Raw genomic sequence first — 25,895 nt, 5'->3', positions numbered from 1 at the left:
ACAAACAAACAATGATGAAACAATGGATGCCCAGCAGAAAGACATAAATCACTGAGGTGTCTGCCATGACAGTAAGCTGAGTCAGGACAAGAGGCAAGTGTTCTTGAATCTCGTAGCATACACACTGTAAACCTGGCATTATTTTATCTAATTATTTTTAAATATTTTGGTTGTGGTGTTCTTTCATCTCAGATATGACACCAACATGCTCACCTGAGAATGAATATATATATACTGTATGTGTATATGTATGTATATACACATACAGTATTCCTAACAATAAGAGGAATATCACATGCTCAACAAGGTATCAATAGATAAAATGCTCTTTGAGAAAAGCCATAAAGCAATAGCTTATGTTTTGAATTATATTCCACACATATCTAAAAGTAAATTTCAGGTTAGCGGGCATAGCAGCCCATAACTGCAACCCGAGCACTCAGGAGACTGAGGCAGGGGCATAACAAGTATAAGATTATGTCTCAAAATAGATAAATAGAATAGAATTTAAAGTCCCAGGTTAACCCATACCATGTGCGACCACCACTCTATACCTATTTGTTCAGAGAAACTTCTTAATTGACTTTAATGCTTCCTTGAAACTCAACATCAGCAAAAACACAAACCTACCTCCACCCTTGACAGGAGCTGCAAGGTTTTGACCACTTAAATCTTCTGCTAACATCCAAGCCGGGAGGATTCTTTTCCTCTGAGCAGGGTGTGGCTGGTGCTCACTGATACCACTTGGAGCATCTGAGGAGGACTAAAAGAAGACCCATGAACTAATTCCTAAAGGTGCCATGCATCCTTAGTGAATTCGTAAAATGATTTACTTTGGAGAAATTTACCACTAACAGAGCGACCCACAACTGTAGGCTAAATTCGTTAAATTTCCAACAAGAAATTCATTCCTATTGGTTTTTGTCAGCCTAGTGTGACATTCTCTACAGACTTAAAAACAATGGAAGCAAATCAATGCTGCAGGTGTTAAAATATGCATGATTTCAGCTGTCTTTCCGTGAGATAAAGACCATGTTAGGAAGGTGCTTCTTAAGTTTCTCACCATAGGCTCTAGGGCAGTACACTTGGTCTTGGGTATTCCCGGGCTTCCTTGTGGCTGTGAAGCACCAGCTGTCTTATCGGGTGGATTAATCACAGGGGACTTCTGCAAGTCACTCAACACATCCTCTTCATCAAGAGTTTGACTGTTCCTAGAAAATAAAACAGAACTTTGTTTCCTATCATTTACAACACTTCTGGTGGAACCTGAGGCTGATCAGCTCTACACCTCTGAGGACTCTCACTGGGGTACTGGGCTCCTCTGTCAAAGTTACAAAAACTAAAAACACAGTTTCTACTACAGTAAAAGGGTTGTTTCTGGTTTTGGCTTTTACCTCTGGCCACATATATTATCACATATATCATATATTTTATATCTATAATATATTATCACAGCATACACTTGTCTTTAAAACTCATGGGTGTGGCCAGAGAGACGGAGCAGTGGTTGAGAGCACTTGCTGTGGACCTAGGTTTAGGATCCAGTACCCACAGACAGCTCACAACCGTCTGTTACTCCAGGCACAATGCCCTCTTCTGGCCTCTGTGGTCAGAGGCATATATATGGTGCACTTACACACATACATCCAAGCAAACACGCACACATATAAAATAAAAATAAATATACCTTTAAAACTGAAGATGGGCAGACATGGGCAGCTGAAGAGGCCGACTTGCAGTTTTGAAATGTTCTTTTAGTGGCTTAGAAATAAAGAATTATCTCTTTCAAAGAGACTTGAAGTTCAGTGGCAGGAATCATAATAAACGGCAGGAAGTATATTCCACTCCAAAATTACTCTATATTTGCTTACTAACTCAGAACTGGTGGACATCTTTCCCCACTTGGACTATTATGAATGATGTTACACGTGATTCCATGTATAAGGCTTTGTGTGAACACGTTTTCAATCTGGGGGCATAAACCCAAGAGGGGGAGTGCCAGAACACAGAGCTGTTTATATTTCTAAATATCTAAAAACTTATTTGAATATGGACATTCCAAGGAGAATGTACTGTTTCATAATACCACACAGTATATAGGAGTTATGGTTTCTCCGTATGCTAATAACAACATTTACTAATGTCCTTGGTTACAGCTGCCTAGAAGCTTAATGAGCATTTTTTTCAAATTGTTAAAAGTTTCTCATTATAGATTTGACTTAAATTTCCCAAAGACTAATGATGCTATCTTTTAATGTTATTATAAGGAAATATTTATTCTAATCAGTTGTACATTTTAAAATTGGGTTGACCTTGTGTTGTTGAATTAGAACTGCTTATATAATCTGTAAATATGTTATAGACATATACGATATACAAATTTTTGTCATTCACTTGTCTTTTGTGTTTCTTGACTATGCTCTCATAAGCATACATATCTTCATACATGAGAACATCTAATTTCTCCAATGCTCCTGTTTTTGCTGTTGCTTTGATGTTAGACTCGTAAAGCTACACCTGAAGCAGGGTGGTAAAGATTTATACCTATGCTCTCCCTCTTTACAGTTAGGTCTCTGATCCATTTTGAGTCTTATATGATATAAAGCGAAAGTCTAACTTCACTTTTTCCATGTGGATATTAGCTGTTCCAGTACTTTCTGACATTTGACTTTACCCTGTTTAATCAGTATTGGTGGCCCTGTCAGCAGTAAAGACCGTAAATGTAAGGGCTCGTTTCTGTCCTTAAGCCAGACCACACTGTCTTGATGATTGTACAAGCTTCATGGCAGGTTTTAAAATTGGGAGATGTGAGTTCTTCAGTAATATTCTTCACATTTAAGATAGTTTGTGCAGTTATCCTTAAGGGCTCAAAATACAGTCTAAGTTATGTTCAAATATGTTACTTATTTTTATATCTTTAATATAAAATATTCTAGTACAAATGAACTGACTTAAAAATAATTACAAATGAAATTTCTAATTTTCCTTTCATTTTTCTTTTATTAAAAAGAGATTTTTTTTCATGCAATACAGTCTGATTATGGTTCTCCTTCCCCAACTCCTCCAAGAGCCTCCCAGCTCCTTTCCCATCCAGCTCCACTCCCTTTCTGTAATCACAAATGAGTTGTCCCATTATACTGAGATTTTAAACACTGTATTGCTTTGTTCAGAGTTAGTGCTTGAAACTAGCAGCTATTTACCTGGAATCTACGTGCTAAGAACTGTAATAGTCTGGAAAAAATAAGTTTACTGTGGTGGCATTTTATTTGATTTTAATAAATAAAGCTTGCCTGAAGATCAGAGAGTAAAACAGCCCCACGGGTCAGCCTTGTAGACCAAGTAGTGGTAACACACATCTTTAATCCCAGTAGCCACACTAGTTTCCATAGAAACCAGGCAGTACACGCCTTTAATCCCAGCTCTAGAGAGGAATATAAAGCGGGAGGAAAGAGCTCTCAGTCTCAGTCTCATCCTGACATTTTTGGAGGCTGGCTGCTTTGCTTTTCGTATCTTCAGGATGAATCCCAACATCTGACTCTGAGTTTTTATGAATCATGCATCAATTTACTGTAGTTTCCTTGAGACAATGCTTAAGAAAATCTTCCCAGGGTGAAACTGTGTTACCTCCTTATCCACAATGAAGTTTAGCCATAAAAACACGGTCATACTCCCATGACGGCATCACTCAGTTTGAGATCCAAGGAGCCAATACGCACACTGCATGCCATACTGGAGACACATCAGGAATGCAAAAGTAACCCTGCTCCCATGTGTATTATTTTAACTATTTAAATACAAAACCTAGTATATTTCTCCTCATTTGGATTTCTCTATGGTTTCTCAAAATAAAAGTATAAGCATTGGAATTTCTAGCAAAATAATTTCAGAGATAAGTAAAAACAAGTGAAAATGAAAACTTAGAGGTGACGGTAGCCACGTGCTCCTACTGTAGGCTGTGAATGACACTATACAATCCTAAGGCACTGAAAAATACGTACACAAAAGCAGAATGAGAATGGACCAGGGGCTTTGTTTTCTTTTTTTAAATGTTACATTGTTGTTTGGGTTCTTTTCTTAAATATCCAATCAGTTGAAAGAAAAAATATTACACATTAGACGACTTCTAACAACTGCAACAAAGTGCTAGAGAGGATCCTCTCCAGTCTTCTAAACTCCAGAGCTAAGCAGGCAGCAACGAGAGCACACCCGTCTCCCTGTCTACAAATACTAATGCATGGACACTATCCCAGTGAGAGTACTTTGTCATATTTGCTCCAGTTAAAAACAATCAAAGCTCACTCAGCACACAAACTCAAATTTGTTCCTCTCCCTTCCATCCTATCCCTAAATGATTGAATATGATGTCTTTATAACTTCATTATATGAAAGCATCCATTATTTGATAGAAATAGTATATACTTTATATACTTGTAATTTTTACCTCAATATCATAGAGATTTGCCCAGGTTTTAATAAGGATCTCTCTTCTCTCTCTCTCTCCCCCTTCCTCCCTCCCTCATTCCCTCTCCTTCCCTTTCTCTTCCACTTTCCCTCTCTCTCTCCCTTCCTCCACTCTCCCTTTTTTCTCTCTCTCTCCCTCCCTCCCTCCTTACCTCCCTCCCTCCACTCTCCTTTTCTCTCTCTCCCTCCCATCCTCCACACTCCCTTTCTCTTTCTCTCTCCCTCCCTCTTTCTTCCCATTCTATGACCATTCCAGGTCGATTCTGCCATCCTCCAGGTATTAGGACAGGCATTCTGGCACAGTGGTGGGTAGTCGTCCGTAAGAGCATTATTCTGGAAATAGCAGACTCGGGTCTAGAACCTGGCAAGTCTCAAACCTTCTCTGCTTTCCTTCGACTGCAACATGGAGAAATTCGTAGCGTGAATCCCTCCCACTCTCGTTATGAAGATCTCATTGCTCAAAACATGAAGCTTACGCCACAGTGAATAGTGGCTACTCCCAGGAGCTGTGTGTGGCAGCTGCACTGACTTCCCTTCCTTTGCTCACTGTGCTACATTCCACACAAACACCGAGATGAGTAACTGCTAAACAACCTTTCTTTAAAGAAAGAAATCCGACCATCTGGCAACCCTCAGATAACATTAGGAAACATGACATCCCTCCTTATCCTGTGTCTGGAACATCAACTAACACCGAGCATGTGAACTGCCAGGGTGGGCGGCCTGCAGAAAAATAATATGCTTGTCTAAAGGAATTAGCCCTAGGAGCTGCTCCTTTCCAGTTAGAAGAACAAGACAAAGAAAAAACCCATGGCTAGTGATGAAGGTGCTGCCTAAAGACCTTGCCCAGCACAGGTCTCCCCACCACTGCCTGTGCACCTCCTCTCCATCTCCATAAAAGCCCTTTCCTGCACTTAGCTCCCCAAGATGGTCTTCTGGGGAGAAGAAAGCTCCCTCTACTTTTTAGGGTGACTGCTCTTGAGTGTACTCTTCTCTACCGTGTGTTGGCTTTCAGTGTGAGCAGACGAACACAGGACTAACAACAACCTTAAATTTTTGATGTGGTAAACAATGTAAAATAGAGATTGTTCTAAAATACATGAAAACCTCAATGATATCAAGAACCGTCTAATGTATATGTCAATATCTCCAACTAGTTCTACAGGTCTAGTGTTTGATCTCTGCCAGTCAGAGGCAGAAACAAAGCCCAGCAACTGCTGCCTGGCAACTGGCTCGGAAACTAGTTGTAAATGTGAACTCTATACCAGATTCAGTGCTTCCGTCCTACTACCTAACTTCTCCAGTTCCCCTGCTCTGCACTTTAGGATGTCAGTGATAGAAGTCAGGATACCTTAAAATTTTTAATGAAGTTAAAAATTCAAGAAAATATATAGTTAGTTTTGTCTGGTGGAAACATTAGGAACACAAAGGTAAAGAATGGTGCATATTGGGGCATACCATAAGGCAAATGTTTCCAAAGTCAAATGTTTTCCAGAAACACAAATTATGTGGCTACTGCAGCCCAACTATGACGCAAACCTAGAATGATTTTCAGTGAGGCATTTGTGGAGGTGGCGAAATCAGATTCAAACGCCATTACTCGCAAACTCACCTTAAAGTGCACTCCAGTTCCTCTTCAGCTTGTGTAGAGAAGACACGGAAGGAGTACTTGTTGAGTAACAAGGAAAAGCTATCCCCAGGATTCAGCCAGCACCACACGTGTGTCTTCATTGGCAAGAGCTGGCTCTCCTCAGAAGACTGAAGGAAACACGGATTCGTATGGATCTAATCGATAAGAGAACACAGTGTGCAACAGGAAAAATACAACTAAATATGAATTGATCCCCAAAACAATTAAGTATAAAATTACTCTTGAAAGTTTAGTAAGCCTGGCACCCAGTACCATAAACATTTGCAAATGAAAAAAGGGTTCGCGTGATATTTTGTTTGTGCTTTAACAAATAAAGCTAACCTGAGGATCAGAGTAAGGAGCTAGCCACACTAGTTAGCCATAGCGGACAGGAAGTGGTGACATGCACCTTTAATCCCAGCACTCAAGAGACTGAGGCAGACGGATCTCTGTGAGTTCAAGGCCACCCTGGGCTACCTGAGGATGAATCAGTCTAAAAAAGAAACAGAGCCAAGCGGTGGTGACTCACACCTTTAATCCCAGCACTAGGGAGGTGGAGATGGTTAAGTGATATGGCTGGGCAGAGAGAGAAATATAAGGTGGGAGGAGACAGGAGCACAGACTTCAGTCTGATGTTTTGTAGAGACAGCATTTAGTCGAGGACTTGTAGAGACAGGATACCCAATTTGGTCTGAGAATGTCATAGAGGTAAGAACTAGTGGCTGGCTGCTCTGCTTCTCTGATCTTCAGGCAAGCTTTATTTGTTATGGAACAAAGATAATATCACAACAGGTTCTACCTCTCATTCCTAAAGGAATCCAACATAGCAAACAAAATCAATTGATTAGTTTAATAAACTGTTCAATGGATAAGAAAGGTGAAAAAATAATTCTCAGTACGGGAGTGGTCCCCACTGTTAATCCAAAACACACGCATCTTCTCAGTACGGGAGTGGTCCCCACTGTTAATCCGAAACACACTCATCTTCTCAGTACGGGAGTGGTCCCCACTGTTAATCCGAAACGCACTCGTCCCCTGGCAACAGCTCTTCTTTGCTATTTATTTTTTCCTAATAATTTCTGACACAATTTAAAAATAAAAAAACATGAGGCAGGAGATGGTGTTCGAATATCTTCAGCATTACTGCTTTCTTTCTAGCTGTAGTGAAGAATAAATCTACTTTTAAATAAAATCCCTTTGAGTATCATTTAGATTGAAATCACAAGTAATTAACACATATCAAAAACAAAACTATTACTGCACTAACTATTTAGATTATATTATTCCACTGACTGCCTCCATATTAGCAAAGATAATTAGTTTTCTCAAGGGTAATTTTTAAAAGACCTATTGAAAGAGACTTCAAAGTTTGCAAATATGAGTTGGTAAGCAGTCTTAGCAGTAAAGACACCTGCCACCACACATGAGGACCTAAACTCGATCTCCAGAACCCAAATGATGGAAGGAGAGGACCAATTTCAGCAAGATGTCCTCTGTTCTCTCTCCCTACACACACACACACACACACACACACACACACACACACACACACACAAATAAAAAATCTTAAATGTAATCAAGGTAAAACTGGCTATTTCTCTTACATATTATTATAATTAGGTTTTGAAATAAAGAAGCCTTACTGTATAATAACTTAATATATGATAATGCAAACAATGTAAAATCTGTGATTTTTTTCAATAGATTCTCATACAGAACACCTCTCCCTGTGACCTCTTCCTCTGTTACATCTACTAAGTTTTTTTTCCTAGAGAAATCAACAATTTCCCTAGTATACCAACTTAATCACTCAGCATTTTTTATTGATCAGCCATTTAAATATACACATATGACTACCTAAGAATGGAGAATATCATTATTTAGGCAATAACACATCCCAAGGAATTATGAAAGATTGGTTTAAAACATCAAATCATCAAGCAGCTATCAAATACACCCACAAAAATAGAGAATTAATGTTCCTTGATAAGTAACATGGAGTCGGTGCCCAATTAAAAGTTTCACCCATACCAACTAACATTCATGGTGCTGAAAGGTATTTTGCATGCTATCAGAGGAAAAAATAATGAACAATTTACCTAGTTACAAGTCCTGGGGCCTACAGCAAAGACTGGCCTGCAAGATAAACCAGTAAAATGTGGCGCAAATGTTATGGGAGTAACCCCTTTTTTAAAAAAATGGGATTTAAGGCCTGCTCCATGAGAAGAACGCATGCCTGGCACTGCTAAAGCAGACAAGAACCTGAGACTAAATAGAGATGACTTACCCAGGGTTTCCACTTCCTACCCTGTAATCTACTCTGACAAAGCATCAAGTTCGAAATGCCCAAACTTATGGCTTGCATTCTATATTTGTTAGGGAGACAATAAAGACATGGTCTTCTAGCATTAAAGCAATCCCACACAACTGGCTTCAGTTAGTTTCAGCAGTCCTGGATGACAGGCCTCAGCTGATGTTTAAATGTTATTTCAGAGAAGAGGCTAAAAGTTTAGAACAACAAGGAAAAGCAAAAGAACTTGAGACTTTGCAAAATCAAACATACTATTCTGGATGATGGACTAAACATGGAGAATGAATCAAAAATTCCAATAGGAAATAGGAAACATATATTCTGGCAGACTTCTATAAATGATCAAAGACCAAAGCTAAGAGTGCGTATAAATGGCATTGTAATTGTGGGTTTGATACACACAGGTGTGGACATGAGTATAATTACTCCAGAATCTTGGCATCCAAATTGGCCTCTTTAAGAGGCAGATGTTCAATTCCTAGAATGTTCAACATCCTATCTCAAGTGAAACAAAGCACAAGATGGGTTAAATACATAGGGACAGAAGGACAGAGAGGAAGGCTGAGGCCATATGCAGATAATATTGCAGTAAACTTATGGGGTCATGACCTGTTGCAGCAATGAAATACCCAGATTAGCATTCCTGCAGTCCCAGAAACTCATAATTCTGGGAAGGATATTATAAGGTACTACACACAAAGGTCACAAGCCATTCAGGCTGTACAAGAACACAAAGCAATTAGCAAACCTTTAGAGGTACCAATAGCCCTACCTTTAAAATGGTTAACTGAAAAACCAACATGGGTTAAAACAGTGGCCGTTAACAGAAGACAAAATGCAGGCTTTAGAACAGCTGGTACAGGAGCAACTAGACACTCACTATATAGTGAAGAATCAACCAGCCCTTGGAATTCTCCTGTATTTGTTGTTACAAAGAAATCTGGAATTCTTCTGCCTTCTCTATTACCAAAAGGATGGCCTCTTATAGTTATTGATGTAAAAGATTGTTTCTTCACTATACCTTTACAAGAACAGGATAGAGAAAAATTTGCCTTCACAGTGCCTACTTAAAATAATTCCCAGCCTACTAGGAGATACCAATGGACCATCCTTCCACAGGGAGTAGCTCCACCCTATGCCAACACTTTGTAAGTCAGCCATTGGGAATACAACATAAAAAAATTTCTAAATCTATAATTTACCATTACATGGATGACATTTTGCTACTTGATTCAAACATAGATACTTTAGAAAGAATACTTGAAGAAGTAAAGAAAGTTTTGTCAAAATGGGGATTACAAATTGCTCCTGAAAAAATACAGAGAGGAGATTCTGTCAATTACCTAGGTTATAAAATAGGTTTATAGAAAATTAGAACACAAAAGGCACAAATTAGAAGAGACTGGTTGCAGACTCTGAATGACTTTCAAAGATTGTTAGGAGACATTTCCAGTCTATGACTGACTGTTGGGATAACACCTGATCTAATAGTTCATTTAAACAAAACCTTAGATGGTGACAGACTTAAATAGTCCCAGAGAATTAACAGCTGAAGTGAAAAAGGAATTGATGTTGAAGAAAAATTACAGGAGACACATGTGGATAGGGTGAATCCAAATCTTAATTGCATTTTAGTCATATTGCCTTCCAGAATTTCCCCTACAGAAATTTTAATGCAAAAGGAAGATATTATCTTAAAATGGATCTTTTTACCACATAAACCAAGCAAAAAATAAATAAAAACTTATGTGGGAAAAGTCTCTGAATTAATTATAAAAAGAAAACTGAGACTTCGTCAACTAGCAGGTATACACCCAGCAGAGATTGTAGTGTCTTTTACTGCTGATGAAATTAAAAAATTATGGGAAGACAATGAACACTGGCAAAGAGCTTGTGCTAATTTTTAAGGAGAGATTAATAGCAATTATCCCAAAAGTGATAGAATTAACCTTATAAAGAGAACTACTTGAGTCCTAAGCAGGTAACTAGGAACTAAGTTTGTGTACCTCAGATGTATTTAACAGATTGTGGTCCTTTAACCTATCAGAGATCTACTGCAGATAACATTTAAAATGTTTAAGTTTTCTGCAGTGAACTGTGGCCATTCCCAGCAGTGACCTTTGAGGTTTCCAAGAAGATGATGGGGCCCTGCAATGATGATTCCACCGGGACTATGGTAACACCACTAAGCTGACAAACACCACCCAAATATCAGCTTTGAACTACAAACTGCTCAGGATACTTTCAAGGTGGTTAGCTGAAATGGTATGGCCTCACAGACTACTCCAGCCAGGACTTCAGAGAAGTCCTGCACTTTCCCACCACACTGGGACTGAACAGCAGCTAGCTCTTCCAGGACTTCCATTACCTCAGTTTCTCAGGGTCCTCCAAAGGTGCTGTCACACACACACACACACACACACACACACACACACACACACACCCAGACAACAGGAAGTAATTCTAAGAACATGATGCCCACATTCCCAAGAGGTGGGGTGGGTGAGTTTGCCATTCGGTGGATTATGGATGCTTATCATTGTGTGTGTGTGGCAGGGGGGGTGCAAGTTGTTATTGGAAAGGGAGGAAACTAAGGCAAGGAGGTTAGATTAAAGGATTTCTTTCTGAAAGGATTTTAAAAGGGGGTTATAGGAACGATAAAATAAAAGGGTAGATTATTGAATCTATTTTTAAACTAATAAGCAACTATTAATTGTAAATATTACAATCCACTGGTATGGATTTTTGTATATTGATACAAATTTGTTAATTTTGTTACAACATACTATATAAATGCTTCTACTCTTAATGTATTTTTGTATATTGATACAAATTTAAGGTTATTTTTGTTACAAGATCTGTATATATGTTTCTACTCTTGTTTAAGGTATTATACATATGCAGCTCAGTTAAAAATGTAGTGTAAAGTTTTAGTCATTGAAAGCCATTATTAGAAACTATTTAGAAATAGTTATAAGAAATGCAGGTTAATAGTTATTTATACCAATCATATTTATAGTCATATTAGGTATGTTTTCAAGGTCAAACAGATATATTTTAGATAGACGGTCTTCAAACACTTCAGAGATCTACAGAATATGGCATTTAAGATGTTTTAATAACCTAAACAAATAGCATTTTACAGAAACAGAAATGAAAATACCCCTTTTTCCTTCAGGAACAGCAAACTCCTTTATTCTGAGTCATGGTAGTCATTAGAAGGGCATTAGAAATTCAGTACTGAAAAATAAGTACTTTTATAAAAACCCATGGTATATCCACTTCCAGAAATTTCACATTATATTTCTCATCACAGCACTGACTCATGCATTCAACTATGCTAAGAACCTGATACAGCATTACAGTAAATACCAGAGACACAAAATGAGTCCAACTCCCCATATTCAATGAGCTTAAGTGATCTCAACTAAGGGAAATAAAGTAAAGATCCAGAGACCCCAGAGGGCTGACTGTGACACCGGCACATCGTCCCGGCACTCAGCACAACATGAGAACGTGCAAAGCTTTAAAATGTCATTTATTCAGGGTTGAGGTGGGGTGAATTCAGTTCTACTTAAAGGTTTTCCCAGTACTATTATTGCCACAACAGTTCAACATAGAATAACAGAAAGAAATAGTATATTTTTAAAAGCCTGTATAAAATGACTTATACAACAGACAGTAATATAGAAATCACAGAGATAGGGTATAGCTCAGAAGCAGAGCACAAGCCAGGATGGGGGTGAAAATACAAAATGGCTTAAATGTCGTAAGTCAGTGGATTTAGTTCCATAATATTTATTTCACTACAAATAAAATACTCCAAAGTGAATGGGGTCTCATACACACAACTCATTCTCCTATACAATGGAGTTTGCAACTGAAAGAGAATAGTTACAGTCCCAGGATCACCCCAGCAAAACACTGATGCTCAGGCTGTAGAGCAAAGGATTAATGCTTCAAATGAAATAGAATAAATTCTACAACTTACAAATACTCACTTCTATACAAAGAACCATAAAAATGTGTTGATAAAAATCCTCTAACACTGAATTTACTTATTACCTCACCTGTCCCCATAAAACTGCACATTATATGGTTACAGGCATTCTTTGGTTGGGGAGAGGGGAACTTTGCACACGTCCCTTGGAGACAGGAGGAAGACCTCAGGTGCCTTATCACATTCTTCTCCATTCTCTTGAGACAGAGTCTCTCACTAGAACTCATGCATTTTTAGCTAGGTCAGCTGCCAGCAAACAGCAGGTATACTATGGTTACACACACATGGTCTCTGAGTCAGGCTTTCTATTGCTGTGAAGGGACACCATGATCATAACAACTCTTATAAAGGAAAACATTTAACTGAGGTGGCAGCTTAAAGTTCAGAGGTTCCGTCCATTATCATCGTGGTGGGAGCATGGCAGCATGTGGGCAGACATGGTGCTGGAGAAGGAGCTGCTACATGTTGATATGCAGGCAACGGGAAGTAGACTGAGACACTGAATTGTATCTTTAGCATGTATGAGACCTCAAAGCCTGCCTCCACAGTGACACACTTCCTCCAACAAGGCCACACCTCCTATAATGCCATCTTTAGGGACCATTTTTCTTCCAATCCACCACACACAGCTTTCCAGGTGTGCACTAGGGTCAGAGCTCAGGTCTCGCACAGGAAGTGATCTTCATTACCCAAGTTACAGGCGTTTCTATGGGAATTACTCGGCATATCCAGTTAAGAACAAAATTACAATTTACACACATTAACTCTAACCACTCAAATTCAGCTCTGTGCTACGAGAAACACAGTTTACTATTTAGATTTTACCTTGCAAGTATGAGACAAATAGGTTCTGACATAAATTCCCTGTTTCCAAACCTTAAACAGGCATCTCTAACCAGACGTTAGAAGGCAAGAGGCAAAGGGTTAAAATGGATCAATAAACTCACTGATTTGATTCGAAGCTGATTATCCACCACCTCTAGAATGGCATGTCTTCTGGAAACTCTTTTGTCTGTTATCTACAAGAAAAACATGTCAAATTTAGCCACCTCCTTAAAAGACAAACAAAACCCTTAGCAACACCTATGAAATCAGTAGGCTAGATTTAAATATATTATTAACTCAATAACTACTTGTCAAATACCTGCTCTCATTTAACACATAACAAAACAGTTCAGAGAAAAGGGGACTTAGCAAAGTCAGGATAGAGTAAATGACTACCAAAAAAGTCTGGAATCTACATATCCCCAAATCCTCCCAATTCCTACACATGAAATCTACCTAGAGAGAATTCCTACCAGTAAAACCTAACAAATAAGAAAAATATTCCAATGTACCAGTCAGGAAATATTTCAAACATAAAAATTCAGCTTGTCATAAATATTAAGTGATAAATGTGAAGGATGTGGCCACAATTTAAGCAGACACAGATTGAACAACCTGCATTCCTGTTCTGGGGCCACGTGTGGCAGTTAAACAGTAAGAAGGCAGAAGGGAAGCAGCCCAAGCCAAACATTTACAGTGGAGAAGAGATCTGCATCTATGTCTTCAGTACAAATACTTCCTGTTTGGAGTTAACAGTGGCCAATTTACACTCACAATTATTTATCCATACCAAAGTTCAAAACTGCTTCTATCGTAAATGCTAAAAAGATCCTCCTTCCCACCTCACTGTAAACATGATAGATGAGATTAACTTGTTTATCCCTGACTGGTACATGATAAAAAAAAATCCTAAGCAACAACTAGATGACATTACCATCATATGACCCTACTATCAAATACTTGATTAGATTACCTACTATCGAATACTTGAGGTCTAGCATTATATATAGCAGGGTCAACATTATCTCTCTGAGCATGCTATAGCAATGTATAGATAAAATTAAACCCAGTGAGCCTGCAAAAACATTGAAACTGTCACCAATCAGCATTCATTCTTAAAAATCAGGTAGCACTTTCATGCTGAATGACTCTGAACGTACAGGGCCACACCAGAGTGAGGACCACACAAGCGATTATTCCAAAAGACAGTTCATTTAAAAAAAAATCTAGGAAAAATATCTTCAAAACCTCATTTAAAATATGGCTATTTCCATAAAATATCTCGGAGTAACTCTACCCAAACAAGTGGACAAGAGTTTTAAAGTCTTTGTATGACAAGAACTTTAAATCATTAAAGAAAGAAATTGAAGAAGACACCAGAAAGTGGAAAGATATCCCATGTTCTTGGGTAAGTAGAATTAACATGGTAAAAATGACAATCTTACCAAAAGCAATCTACAGATTCAATGCAATGCCCATCAAAATCCCAACAAAATTATTCAGACCTCGAAAGAACAGTACTCGACTTCATATGGAAACACAAAAAACCCAGGATAGCCAAAAGAATCCTGTACAATAAGAGAACTTCTGGAGGTATCACAAACCCTGACTTCAAACTTTGCTATAGAGCTACAGTACTGAAAACAGCCTGGTATTGGCATAAGAACAGACAGGAGAACCAATGGAACCGAATAGATTCCACACTCCTTCAAACACCTGATTTTTGACAAAGAAGAAAAAATATCAAATGGAAATAATAAAGCATACTTAACAAATGGTGCTGGCATAACTGGATATCAACATGTAGAAGAATGAAAATAGACCTTTATCTATCACCATGCACATAACTCAAGTCCAGACGGATCAAAGACCTCAACATAAAGACAGCCACACTGAACCTTATAGAAGAGAAAGTGGGAAGTACACTTGAATGCATTGGCACAGGGAACAACTTCCTAAGTATAACCCCAGCAGCACAGACACTGAGAGAAACAATTAATAAATTGGACTTCCTGAAACTGAAAAGTTTCTGTAAAGCAAAGGACATGGTCAATAAAACAAAATGACAGCCTACAAAATGGGAAAAGATCGTCACTAACCCCACATCAGACAGAGGTCTGATCTCCAAAATATACAAAGAACTCAAGAAATTGGTCATCAAAAGAACACATAATCTAATAAAAAGAATGGAGTACAGACCTAAACAGAGAACTCTCAACAGAGGAATCTAAAATGGCTGAAAGCCACTTAAAGAAATGCTCAACATCCTTAGTCATCAGAGAAATACAAATCAAAACAAATCTGAGATCCCATTTTATACCTGTAGAATGGCCAAGATCAAAAACACTGATGACAACTTATGCTGGAGAGGTTGTGGGGAAAAGGGAACACTTCTGCATTGCTTGCTTGTGGGAATGCAAGCTGGTACAGCTCCTTTGGATGTCAGTATGGCTATTTCTCAAAAAATTAGGAAACAACCTTCCTCAAGACCCAGCAATATCACTTTTGGGTATATATCCAAAGGATGCTCAATCATGCCACAAGGACATGTGCTCAACTATGTTCTTAGTAGCACTGTTTGTTATAGCCAGAACCTGGAAACAACCTAAATGCCCCTCAATTGAAGAATGGATAAGGAAAATGTGGTACATTTACACAGCAGAAAAAAATAACGACATCTTGAATTTTGCAGGAAAATGGATGGAGCTAGAAAACATTATTTTGAGTGAGGTAACCCAGACACAGAAAGGCAATTAATTATCACATGTACTCACTCATAGGTGGTTTTTAAACATAAAGCAAAGAAAGCCAACCTACAAACCACAATCCCAGAGAACTTAGACAACAATGAGGACACTAAGAGAGACTTACATAGATCTAATCTACATGGGAAGTAAAAAGTAGAAAAAGACAAGATCTCCTGAGTAAATTGGGAGCATGGGGACTTTGGAGGAGGGTTGAAGGGAGGAGGGGAGAGGCAGGGAGGGGAGCAGAAAAAATGTAGAGCTCAATAAAAATCAATTAAAAATATGGCTATTTCAAAGAAGCAAATATCCTAATTTAAAAAAAAAAAAGAAGTTTAGAGGCTCCGCCATTGTTTGTGACATGTCCCTGAGTGGACAGAACCAGCAGCAGTCACAACCGCTAAGCTACATGCCGGGCTACACACTGGGACTCGCCGTGGTGCAACTGCAGCTCTGATTCACTTTGCATATCTAGATACTGAAAGCCAGGGCTCTAAGTAACTCAGGCAGTCACGCTCAGAGCAGCAGTGTTCAAAGTCCTTACTCTTACTAATAAAAATGAAGGCCATATGAGAGGAAAAAATGACATATGACAATACCTAAATGAAATCATTCGTTCAAAAGCAATCACAGCAATACAAACTAAAGTTCCTGTTTTTATTGTGAGGATCAAGACCTCATCGTTACTTCACCACAGATGGACTCTCTTGCTGTCGGGGGAATGTCGTGAGAAAACCACAAGGAAAGTTCCTCTAGTAGCGAACCCAAGGCTCCTCCCCTTTTTACACTATCCATCAGCAGGAACGGATCTTCCATAACTCAGGCTAAACTCTAGGAAGTATGGGCTATTTTTGAGTAATACAAAAGTATAGTGTGACCTCTAGCGGGCAAATGGTTTATTCCATTACAAACGCCTCTTGTCTTTTAAAAAAAAAAAATGGTTTTCTTGCGTACAAAGCTGCATGCCTGTAACCCCAGCTCCTGGGCAGGAAAATTATAAGTTTAAGGGCAGGTTGGGCTACACAGTGAGATCCTGTCTTTAAAAACAAATACATTTGAAATAACCTAAATTCTAAACACATCCTCCAAGAAGTCAAAGAGATCAACAGCTAGAAAAAAACGTATCAACAACCAGGAAACAGAGATTCCAAACCCATTTAGCTAACATGCTGGAGAAAGACGGCAACAGCAATCCGACAGTCTACGCGGGAGCAGGAAAGGCAGTGGTAACAGGGAAGAAAGGAGAAAAGGAAAAGAGAAGCGGGGCAGCGAGACACTCAGCCTGTGCTCAACCATGTTCACAGCAGCATTGTCTGTCATTGCCAGAACCTGGAAACAACCTAAATACCCTCAACCCAAGAATGGATAAGGAAAATGTGGTACTTTTACACAATGAAGTACTACACAGCAGAAAAAAATGACATCTTGAAATTTGCGGGCAAATGGATAGATCTAGAAAACATGATATTGAGTGAGGTAACCCAGACCCAGAAAGACAATTATCACATGTACTCACTCATAAGTGGTTTTTAAACATAAAGCAAAGAAAACCAGCCTACAAATCACAATCCCAGAGAACCTAGACAACAATGAGAACACTAAGAGAGACACATACATGGATCTAATCTACATGGGAAGTAGAAAAAGATAAGATCTCCTGAGTAAATTGGGAGCATGGGGATTATGGGAGAGGGGAGAAGGGGAGGGGAGAGGGAGGGAGGGAGGGAGGAGAGAGGGAGGGAGGGAGGGAGAGAGGGAGGGAGGGAGGGAGGGAGGGAGGGAGGGGAGTGGAGAAAAATACATAGCTCAATAAAAACAATTTTTAAAAAAAGAAAGAAAAACAAGATTCGGAGCAGAAGAGATGGCTAAGCAGTTAAGAACACTGGCACCTCTTTCAGAGGTCCTGAGTTCAATTCCCAGCAACCACATGGTAGTTCACAGCCATCTGTAATGAGATCTTGTGCCCTCTTTTGGCCTGTAGGCAGAACACTATACACGGCAAGTAAATAAATCTAAAAAAAGAAAAGAATGGAAAGGAAAGGAGGGAGGGAGGGAGGGAGGGAGGGAGGAAGGGAGAAAATACCACTCAGGTGGGAAATGATGGCAGTCCATTTTTCCAAAAGAAAATGAACCCAAAAACGATGCTTAAAGAGGAAGGTCTAACTTCTGACCAGATGAAATCAGCTGTGTCTCTAGCTAAAAACCAGGTAGGCTCATCTCACATTAGCAGGGCTTAGAGACCTTGGCAGGATCTACAAGCCTGTTTTTATAAGGCCCAACCACCCCTCTCCTCACCAAATCCATAGCAGTCTGGATTAGCAACAGGATGGCTTGCCCCTCTAAAGCAAGCAACAGCAGGTTAGTCTCAGGCATCTGACTACCAGACGAAGCACAAGCTTCACTGAGGACTGAACCTCAACACTCAAAAGATCTGTTCCAGGGAACGCTAGCCACCCTCTGTGCAGTCTAGTAGACGACAGAACGCAACACGGTGTTACAGGAAGGTTTAGATAATCACCTTGGGGTAGAGGTGGGCAGCATGCAAATTTCTACCTCGTCAATCCTGTGCCATGCACGCGTTTCTTCCCTCACACATCCCTCTGGAGCCAACCCACAAAGGACAACCTCAAGCACCTCTTCTCCTATTCCCCAAACAGCCTTAGAGCTAATACTAAGTTTCATAAAGATGCTGGAAACCAGCCAGACTGACTACACTCCTTACACCCTGGTACTAGCTGGCCCCAGTCTGCTCCACTAATCCAAGACAAAACAAGACCCTGGAAGCCACATTCAGCTTTGCACACCCTCGGTGCTAAAATCAGCAAAGCAGTGTGCACAGCATGGTCACTGTAAAAGATACTATGGGGTGTGAGGGGAGGGTTATAAATATAATTAGGGAAATAGCTACAAATGTAGCCAACCAAAAGGGTCATAAACTTACTTTAAAACACTGAGATTTTTATGCGGTTTTTAGATCTTTTTTTTATTATGTCAGATATGAATATGTGTGCAGTGCCCAGAGAGGCAGAATTACAAGTGTTTGTGATTGCCCAACATAGGTGCTGGGAACTGAACTCAGTCCTCTGTAAGAGGCCACAGGCTCTGAATGGCTAACCCATCCCTCCATCCCTTCTGATAGTTTTTACTGGACTGCCAGGTTCTCTAGGGCGACCATTGTAAATAACAAGTCTTGGAGCAATGCCAAATGGTTGAATACTACCGAATACAACTTCATAGTGCAATCTGCAAATGTCTGGTTCCTAATCTTCCCAAAGAGAGTATAAATATATAGCTTAGTGGCCATTTGTGTATATATGCCGCCTGGGACATCCCATCATCATATTCTTTTTAAATGAACAAAATATATATGTATCATCTTTTAATGACCAGTTTATAGTCTAGCTTTCTCATCTGAACCAGGCTAATAAAAAGTGACTGACTTAAAAGCTTTGAAAGGATTAAATTAGAGTATCTCTTTAGCCAATGACTCGTTAGCTACAAAGACTACTTGAGGGTTAGCTACTGATATTACCCAAAGGACTGCTACTATTAGGTAAGGCCAACCAGACCTGCAGAAGACACCAGGGGATAAAAGAATTAACCTGGGGTGTGGGGGGAAGGGCACTGGATTGACCAACCTTTTCTGTAATGGGCCATACAGTGCTGCAAATACTGTAAGCTTTGTAGGTCAACAAGCCATATGTTAACCCTTAGAGTAACAATTCGCCCTTAAAAGTTAATAGGGTTTTTTGTTCGTTTGTTTTGGTTTGTTTACCTTTTACATCTTATAATCTAACTTAGCTCAGCCTGGATTTGACCCTAGTTTGTCAGCCGGGCAGAATGATAACGCTGTTAACACACTCAGTACTTTTTTACGGGCACCAAAAAGAAATGTCTGTGAGTTGACTAACATTGGCTGAAAACGTACTGCCCCCAAACTGTAAAATCTTGACAAGCAGAACCAAGCCGTAGAGTTCCCTGGGGCGGGAGACCGAGCCTCAGCCCAGCCAACTGCGGCTGCCCGGGCACCTCACACACTTACTCCCAGCAGAGGCCCGCGGCCTATCACCGTCTGCCCGGGTCCCACGGACACTGGGGGACCGCCATCCAGAGGCTGCAGAAAGAAGTCCAAAGACATGGAGTTGAGAGCAGGTTCCTTCGCCAGGAGATGCCTCGTAGCCACCTCCGTCAGACACACGGGGCATGTCCCGGAGGGATGTGAAACCCGAGGCTCCTTCACTGATGAGGGTGCTTCCTCTCTTTCCGGAATCACTACTCCACGTGGGCCAGTGACTCCAGCAGGGATTCCCTGTCAACTCACTGACAAACTACTACTACTTAAAAGCTGGAGCTCACAGCCACAACTTCCCGGCGCTTCCTCCCTAGGACTCATGGAATGCTGGGTCTTGTAGTCCCTGACACCTCCCTTCCGCTCCGTTCCGGAGCACAGACCTCTTGGAAAAACTACCAACCCCAGAAGGTAATGCGTGCATCTCTGCGCCTGTGCAGATTCGAGTTGTGGGACAAGGAACTGCGCAAGAGTAGTCCTGATGTCAAGGCCGGTTTAAATAGACACATCGCTGGCCTGGTGGCCCTGTGACCTCCCGACAGGGGGACGTTCTTTTCCCAACTGAGTGTGGTGTGTGTGTTTCTTCCCCTTCCTTTACATAAGGAGGAGGCTTGGACTAGAATAAGGCCTCAGTGGCAAGAGTATTTTCCGTACTCCTTGGACGATGTCTGAACTAGATTTTTAGGGTTCACCCTCAAGAGGTCTTGTCTCTTGTGCAGGAGCCCCATGCTCAGTCAGAGATCTGCAGCCAGCAGGCCTTCTATTCTTTAAGGCAAAAGTCTGTCTTAGGCACTTGGCCCATGGAGCTGGAGAATCTTCCTTCTCTATAGAGGAGGCCTGTTCTCTGGCTGGGATCTGTACAGGCACCAAAAAGAAACGGGAGAGACCTGACTTGGGGGAAGACAATATATGGTGTGTGTGTGTGTCTGGGTGGGTGTCTTTACTATGGAGAAGCCATGTGCTAAGCTCAGGTCTCACAGTTAGAGGGAACTTTCTCTTTGGAGGGAGCCTGGGCCAGAGTTCGGCATTACCATGTTAGGATCTTCTCATTTCTTTTTTTTTTTTTTTTTTGAAAGTAATTTTATTAAATTATAAAAAGTTTCCATTTACGCCCCTCCTCCCAACGTCCTCCCACTCCCCCCCTCCCTCTCCTCCTCCCTCTTTGTCCCCAAGGGCAGTCAGGGTCTCCTGCCCTGTGGGAAGTCCAAGTTCCTCCCCCCTCCCTCCAGGTCCAGGAAGGTGAGCATCCAAACAGACTGGATCCCAAAAATCCAGTATATGCAGAAGAAACCAGTCCCAGTGTCATTGTCAATGGCTTCTCAGAAAGACTGCAGGCCAGCCACATTCAGAAAATCCGGCCACATTCAGAGAATCTGGTTGGATCACATGCTCGTTCAGTCACGGTCCATCTGGCCTTGGTAAACTCTCATTAGATCCGACCCCTTGTATCAGTGGGTGATAGTATCCCTCGCAGTCCTTCGTCATTTTCTTCCTCCTTCTGCTCCTCATTTGGATCTTGGGGGGCTCAGTTCGGTGCTCCAACGCGGGCCTCCATCTGTATCGCCATCCAACGCCAGATGAAGGATCTATGGTGATAAGCAAAATATTCATCAGTATGGTCCCGGGCCAAGGCCGGTTCAGGGACCCCCTCCTCTGTCCAGAGAACAATCTGGGGATCTCTCCTTGGACCTGGGATCCCATATATAATCAAGTTTCCTGTAAACTCTAAAATGACTCCCTTAGTTGAAATATATTCTTCCCTGATCCCACATTCATCCTTCCTCCCTTCCCCCCATCTCGGTCAACCGAGCTTTCTCCATTCCTCCCCTACTCCCTTCTCTCTAACCCTCTCCCCTTCCAACAACCCTCCCACCCCCCCACCCCCCATGCACCCAAGGTTACCTGGGACTCTTGACTATTTCCTACCTCCTGGCGGATAGCTAAATAATCTTCATCAGGTTCGTCTTCTTATTTAGCTTCTCTAGGATCACGAATAATAGGCTCAAAGACCTTAAATTATGGTTAGAATCCACTTATGAGTGAATACATACCGTGTTCCTCTTTTTGGGTCTGGCTTACCTCACTCAGTAAAGCGTTTTCTATGTCCATCCATTTGCATGCAAAATTCAAGATGTCATTATTTTTTACCGCTGAGTAAAACTCTAATGTGTATATGTTCCACACCTTTTTTAACCATTCTTCTATTGAGGGGCACCTAGGCTGTTTCCAGGTTCTGGCTATTACAAATAGTGCTGCTATGAACATAGTTGAACAAACACTTTTGTAGTATGTTTGGGAATCTCTAGGGTATATTCCCAAGAGAGGAATTGCTGGGTCCTGAGGGAGGTTGACTCCCAGTTTCCTGAGAAACCGCCACACTGATTTCCAAAGTGGCTGCACAAGTTTGCATTCCCACCAACAATGGATGAGTGTTCCCCTCATTCCACATCCTCTCCAACATAGGCTATCATTGGTGTTTTTAACTTTAGCTATTCTGACAGGTGTAAGATGGTATCTCAAAGTGGTTTTGATTTGCATTTCCCTGATCGCTAAGGAGGTTGAGCATGACCTTAAGTGTCTTCTGGCCATTCGAAGTTCATCTGTTGTGAATTCTCTGTTCAGATCAGTACCCCATTTTTTAATTGGGTTAATTAGAGTTTTAGTGTCTAGTTTCTTGAGTTCTTTGTATATTCTGGAGATCAGACCTTTGTCTGATGAGGGGTTGGTGAAGATCTTCTCCCAGTCAGAAGGCAGCCTTTTTGTCCTACTGACAGTGTCCTTTGCTTTACAGAAGCTTCCCAGTTTCAGTAGATCCCATTTATTCATTGTTTCTCTTATTGTCTGTGCTGCTGGGGTCCTACTTAGGAAGAGGCCTCCTGTGCCTAAATCTTGTAGACTACTTCCCACTTTCTCTTCTATCAGGTTCAAAGTGGACGGATTAATGTTGATGTCTTTAATCCATTTGGACTTGATTTTTGTGCATGGTGATAGATATGGATCTACTTTCATTTTTTTACAGATTGACATCCAGTTATGCCAGCACCATTTGTTAAAGATGCTTTCCTTCTTCCATTGTATACCTTTAGCTCCCTTGTCGAAAATTAGGTGTTCATAAGTTTGTGGGTTAATATCTGGGTCTTCTATTCGATTCCATAGGTCGACTTCTCTGTTCTTATGCCAATACCAAGCTGTTTTCAATACTGTAGCTCTATAATAGAGTTTGAAGTCAGGGATGGTAATGCCTCCAGAAGTTCTTTTATTGTATAAGATTGTTTTGGCTATCCTGGGTTTTTTGTTTTTCCATATAAACTTGATTAATGTTCTCTCAAGGTCTGTGAAGAAGTTTGATGGGATTTTGATGGGGATTGCATTGAATCTGTAGATTGCTTTTGGTAGAATTGCCATTTTTACTATGTTGATTCTCCCAATCCAAGAGCAGGGGAGGTCTTTCCATTTTCGGGTATCCTCCTCAATTTCTCTTTTCAAAGGCTTAAAGTTCTTGTCAAATAGGTCTTTCACATCCTTGGTTAGAGTGACCCCAAGATATTTTATGGTGTTTGTGGCTATCGTGAAAGGTGATGTTTCTCTGATTTCCCTCTCCGTTTCTTTATCCTTTGTGTATAGGAGTGCCACTGATTTTTTGGAGTTGATCTTGTATCCTGCCACGTTACTAAAGGTGTTTATCAGCTGTAGGAGTTCTTTGGTAGAGTTTTTGGGGTCGCTTATGTACACTATCATATCGTCAGCAAATAACGAAAGTTTAACTTCATCCTTTCCAATTCGAATCCCCTTGATCCCCTTATGTTGTCTTATTGCTATTGCTAGAACTTCAAGCACTATATTGAAGAGGTATGGAGAGAGTGGACAGCCTTGTCGTGTTCCTGATTTTAGTGGAAAGGCTTTGAGTTTCTCTCCGTTCAATTTGATGTTAGCTGTCGGCTTGCTGTATACTGCTTTTATTATATTTAGGTATGATCCTTGTATCCCCAGTCTCTCCAACACCTTTATCATAAATGGGTGTTGAATTTTGTCAAACGCTTTTTCAGCATCCAATGAAATGATCATATGATTTTTTTCTTTCAGTTTATTTATATGATGGATTACATTGATAGATTTGCGTATGTTGAACCATCCCTGCATCTCTGGGATGAAGCCTACTTGATCATAATGGATGATTTTTCTAATGTGTTCTTGGATTCGGTTTGCCAGTATTTTATTGAGAATTTTCGCATCGATGTTCATGAGTGAGATTGGCCTGTAATTCTCTTTCTTGGTTGTGTCTTTGTGTGGTTTTGGTATTAGGGTGACTGCAGCTTCATAAAAGGAGTTTGGCAGTGACTTTTCTTTTTCTATATTGTGGAATACATTAAGGAGTATAGGTATTAGCTCTTCCTGGAAGTTCTGGTAGAATTCTGCATTGAAACCATCTGGTCCTGGACTTTTTTTGGTAGGGAGATTTTTGATAACAGCTTCTAGTTCTTCACGACTAACAGGTCTATTTAGATTGTTCACCTGGTCTTGGTTCAACTTTGATATATGGTACTTATCTAAAAAAATGTCCATTTCTTGTACATTTTCATACTTTGTGGCATATAAACTTTCATAGTAAGATCTAATGATTCTCTGAATTTCCTCCGTGTCTGTGATTATGTCCCCCTTTTCATTTCTGATCCTATTAATTTGCAAGTTCTCTCTCTGCCGTTTGATTAGTTTGGATAGGGGTTTGTCAATCTTGTTAATTTTCTCCAAGAACCAGCTTTTTGCTTCATTGATTCTTTGAATTGTTTTCTGTGTTTCTATTTTGTTGATTTCAGCCCTCAGTTTAATTATTTCCAGTCTTCTACTCCTCCTGGGTAAATCAGCTTCTTTTTTTTCTAGAGCTTTCAAGTGTGTTGTTAAGTCTCCAATGTGTGCTTTCTCTGTTTTCTTTAGGTGGGCACTTAGTGCTATGAACTTTCCTCTTAGCACTGCTTTCATTGTGTCCCATAGGTTTGAATACGTTGTGTCTTTGTTTTCATTATATTCAAGGAAGACTTTAATTTCTTTCTTTATTTCTTCCTTGACCCAGGGGTGATTTAGTAGTTGACTGTTCAACTTCCATGAGTTTGTTGGCTTCCTGGGTCTACCATTGTTGTTGAATTCTAATTTTAATCCATGGTGATCTGACAAGACACAGGTGGTCACTAATATTTTTTTGTATCTGTGGAAGTTTGCTTTGTTACCAAGTATGTGGTCAATTTTCGAGAAGGTTCCATGGGCTGCAGAGAAGAAGGTATACTCTTTCCTATTTGGGTGGAGTGTTCTATAGATGTCTGTTAAGTCCATTTGATTCAGTACCTCCAGTAAATCTCTTATTTCTCTGTTAGGTTTCTGTCTGATTGACCTGTCCATTGGTGAGAGAGGAGTGTTGAAGTCTCCTACTATTAGTGTGTGTGGTTTGATGACTGCCTTGAGTTCTAGAAGAGTTTCTTTTACATATGTGGGTGCCTTTATATTAGGGGCATAGATATTCAAGATTGAGACTTCTTCCTGATGAATTGTTCCTGTTATGAGTATGAAATGTCCATCTCCATCTCTTCTGATTGATTTTAGTTTGAAGTCGATTTTGTTAGATATTAGAATGGCCACACCTGCTTGTTTCTTAGGTCCATTTGCTTGGAAAACCTTTTCCCAACCCTTTACTCTGAGTAGGTGTCTGTCTTTGTGGTTGAGGTGTGTTTCTTGTAGACAGCAGAATGTTGGATCCTGTTTTCGTATCCAATCTCTAAGTCTGTGCCTCTTTATAGGTGAGTTGAGACCATTGATATTAAGTGATATTAATGACCAGTGATCGATGACTCCGGTCATTTTTTTGG

The 25,895-nt window shown here is 40.3% G+C and overlaps 1 protein-coding gene across 4 annotated transcripts in view; it reads right to left on the bottom strand.

Moving 5' to 3' along the window:
- The window catches only part of Aplf (aprataxin and PNKP like factor), a 64,616-nt gene extending 44,258 nt beyond the window's left edge, over nt 1-20,358 (bottom strand). For 3 of the 4 annotated variants that reach the window (XM_085690613.2, XM_048416481.3, XM_048416483.3), the window contains exons 1-5: nt 20,014-20,358; nt 13,350-13,421; nt 6,074-6,246; nt 1,064-1,211; nt 631-763 (exon numbers count right to left, since the gene is read on the bottom strand). In XM_085690613.2, the coding sequence (XP_085546739.2) occupies nt 631-763; nt 1,064-1,211; nt 6,074-6,246; nt 13,350-13,421; nt 20,014-20,109 (622 nt within the window). In that variant the 5' untranslated portion in view covers nt 20,110-20,358. The remainder of the gene's footprint in view (nt 1-630; nt 764-1,063; nt 1,212-6,073; nt 6,247-13,349; nt 13,422-20,013) is intronic. The other variant, XM_048416482.3, reaches the window with a different exon arrangement.
- Nucleotides 20,359-25,895: the final 5,537 nt, after the last annotated feature.

Source organism: Myodes glareolus, chromosome 6, assembly GCF_982192425.1.
Source record: "Myodes glareolus chromosome 6, mMyoGla1.1, whole genome shotgun sequence".
Taxonomy (NCBI): Eukaryota; Metazoa; Chordata; class Mammalia; order Rodentia; family Cricetidae; genus Myodes; species Myodes glareolus.
This window is presented reverse-complemented; position numbering and strand designations above follow the sequence as displayed.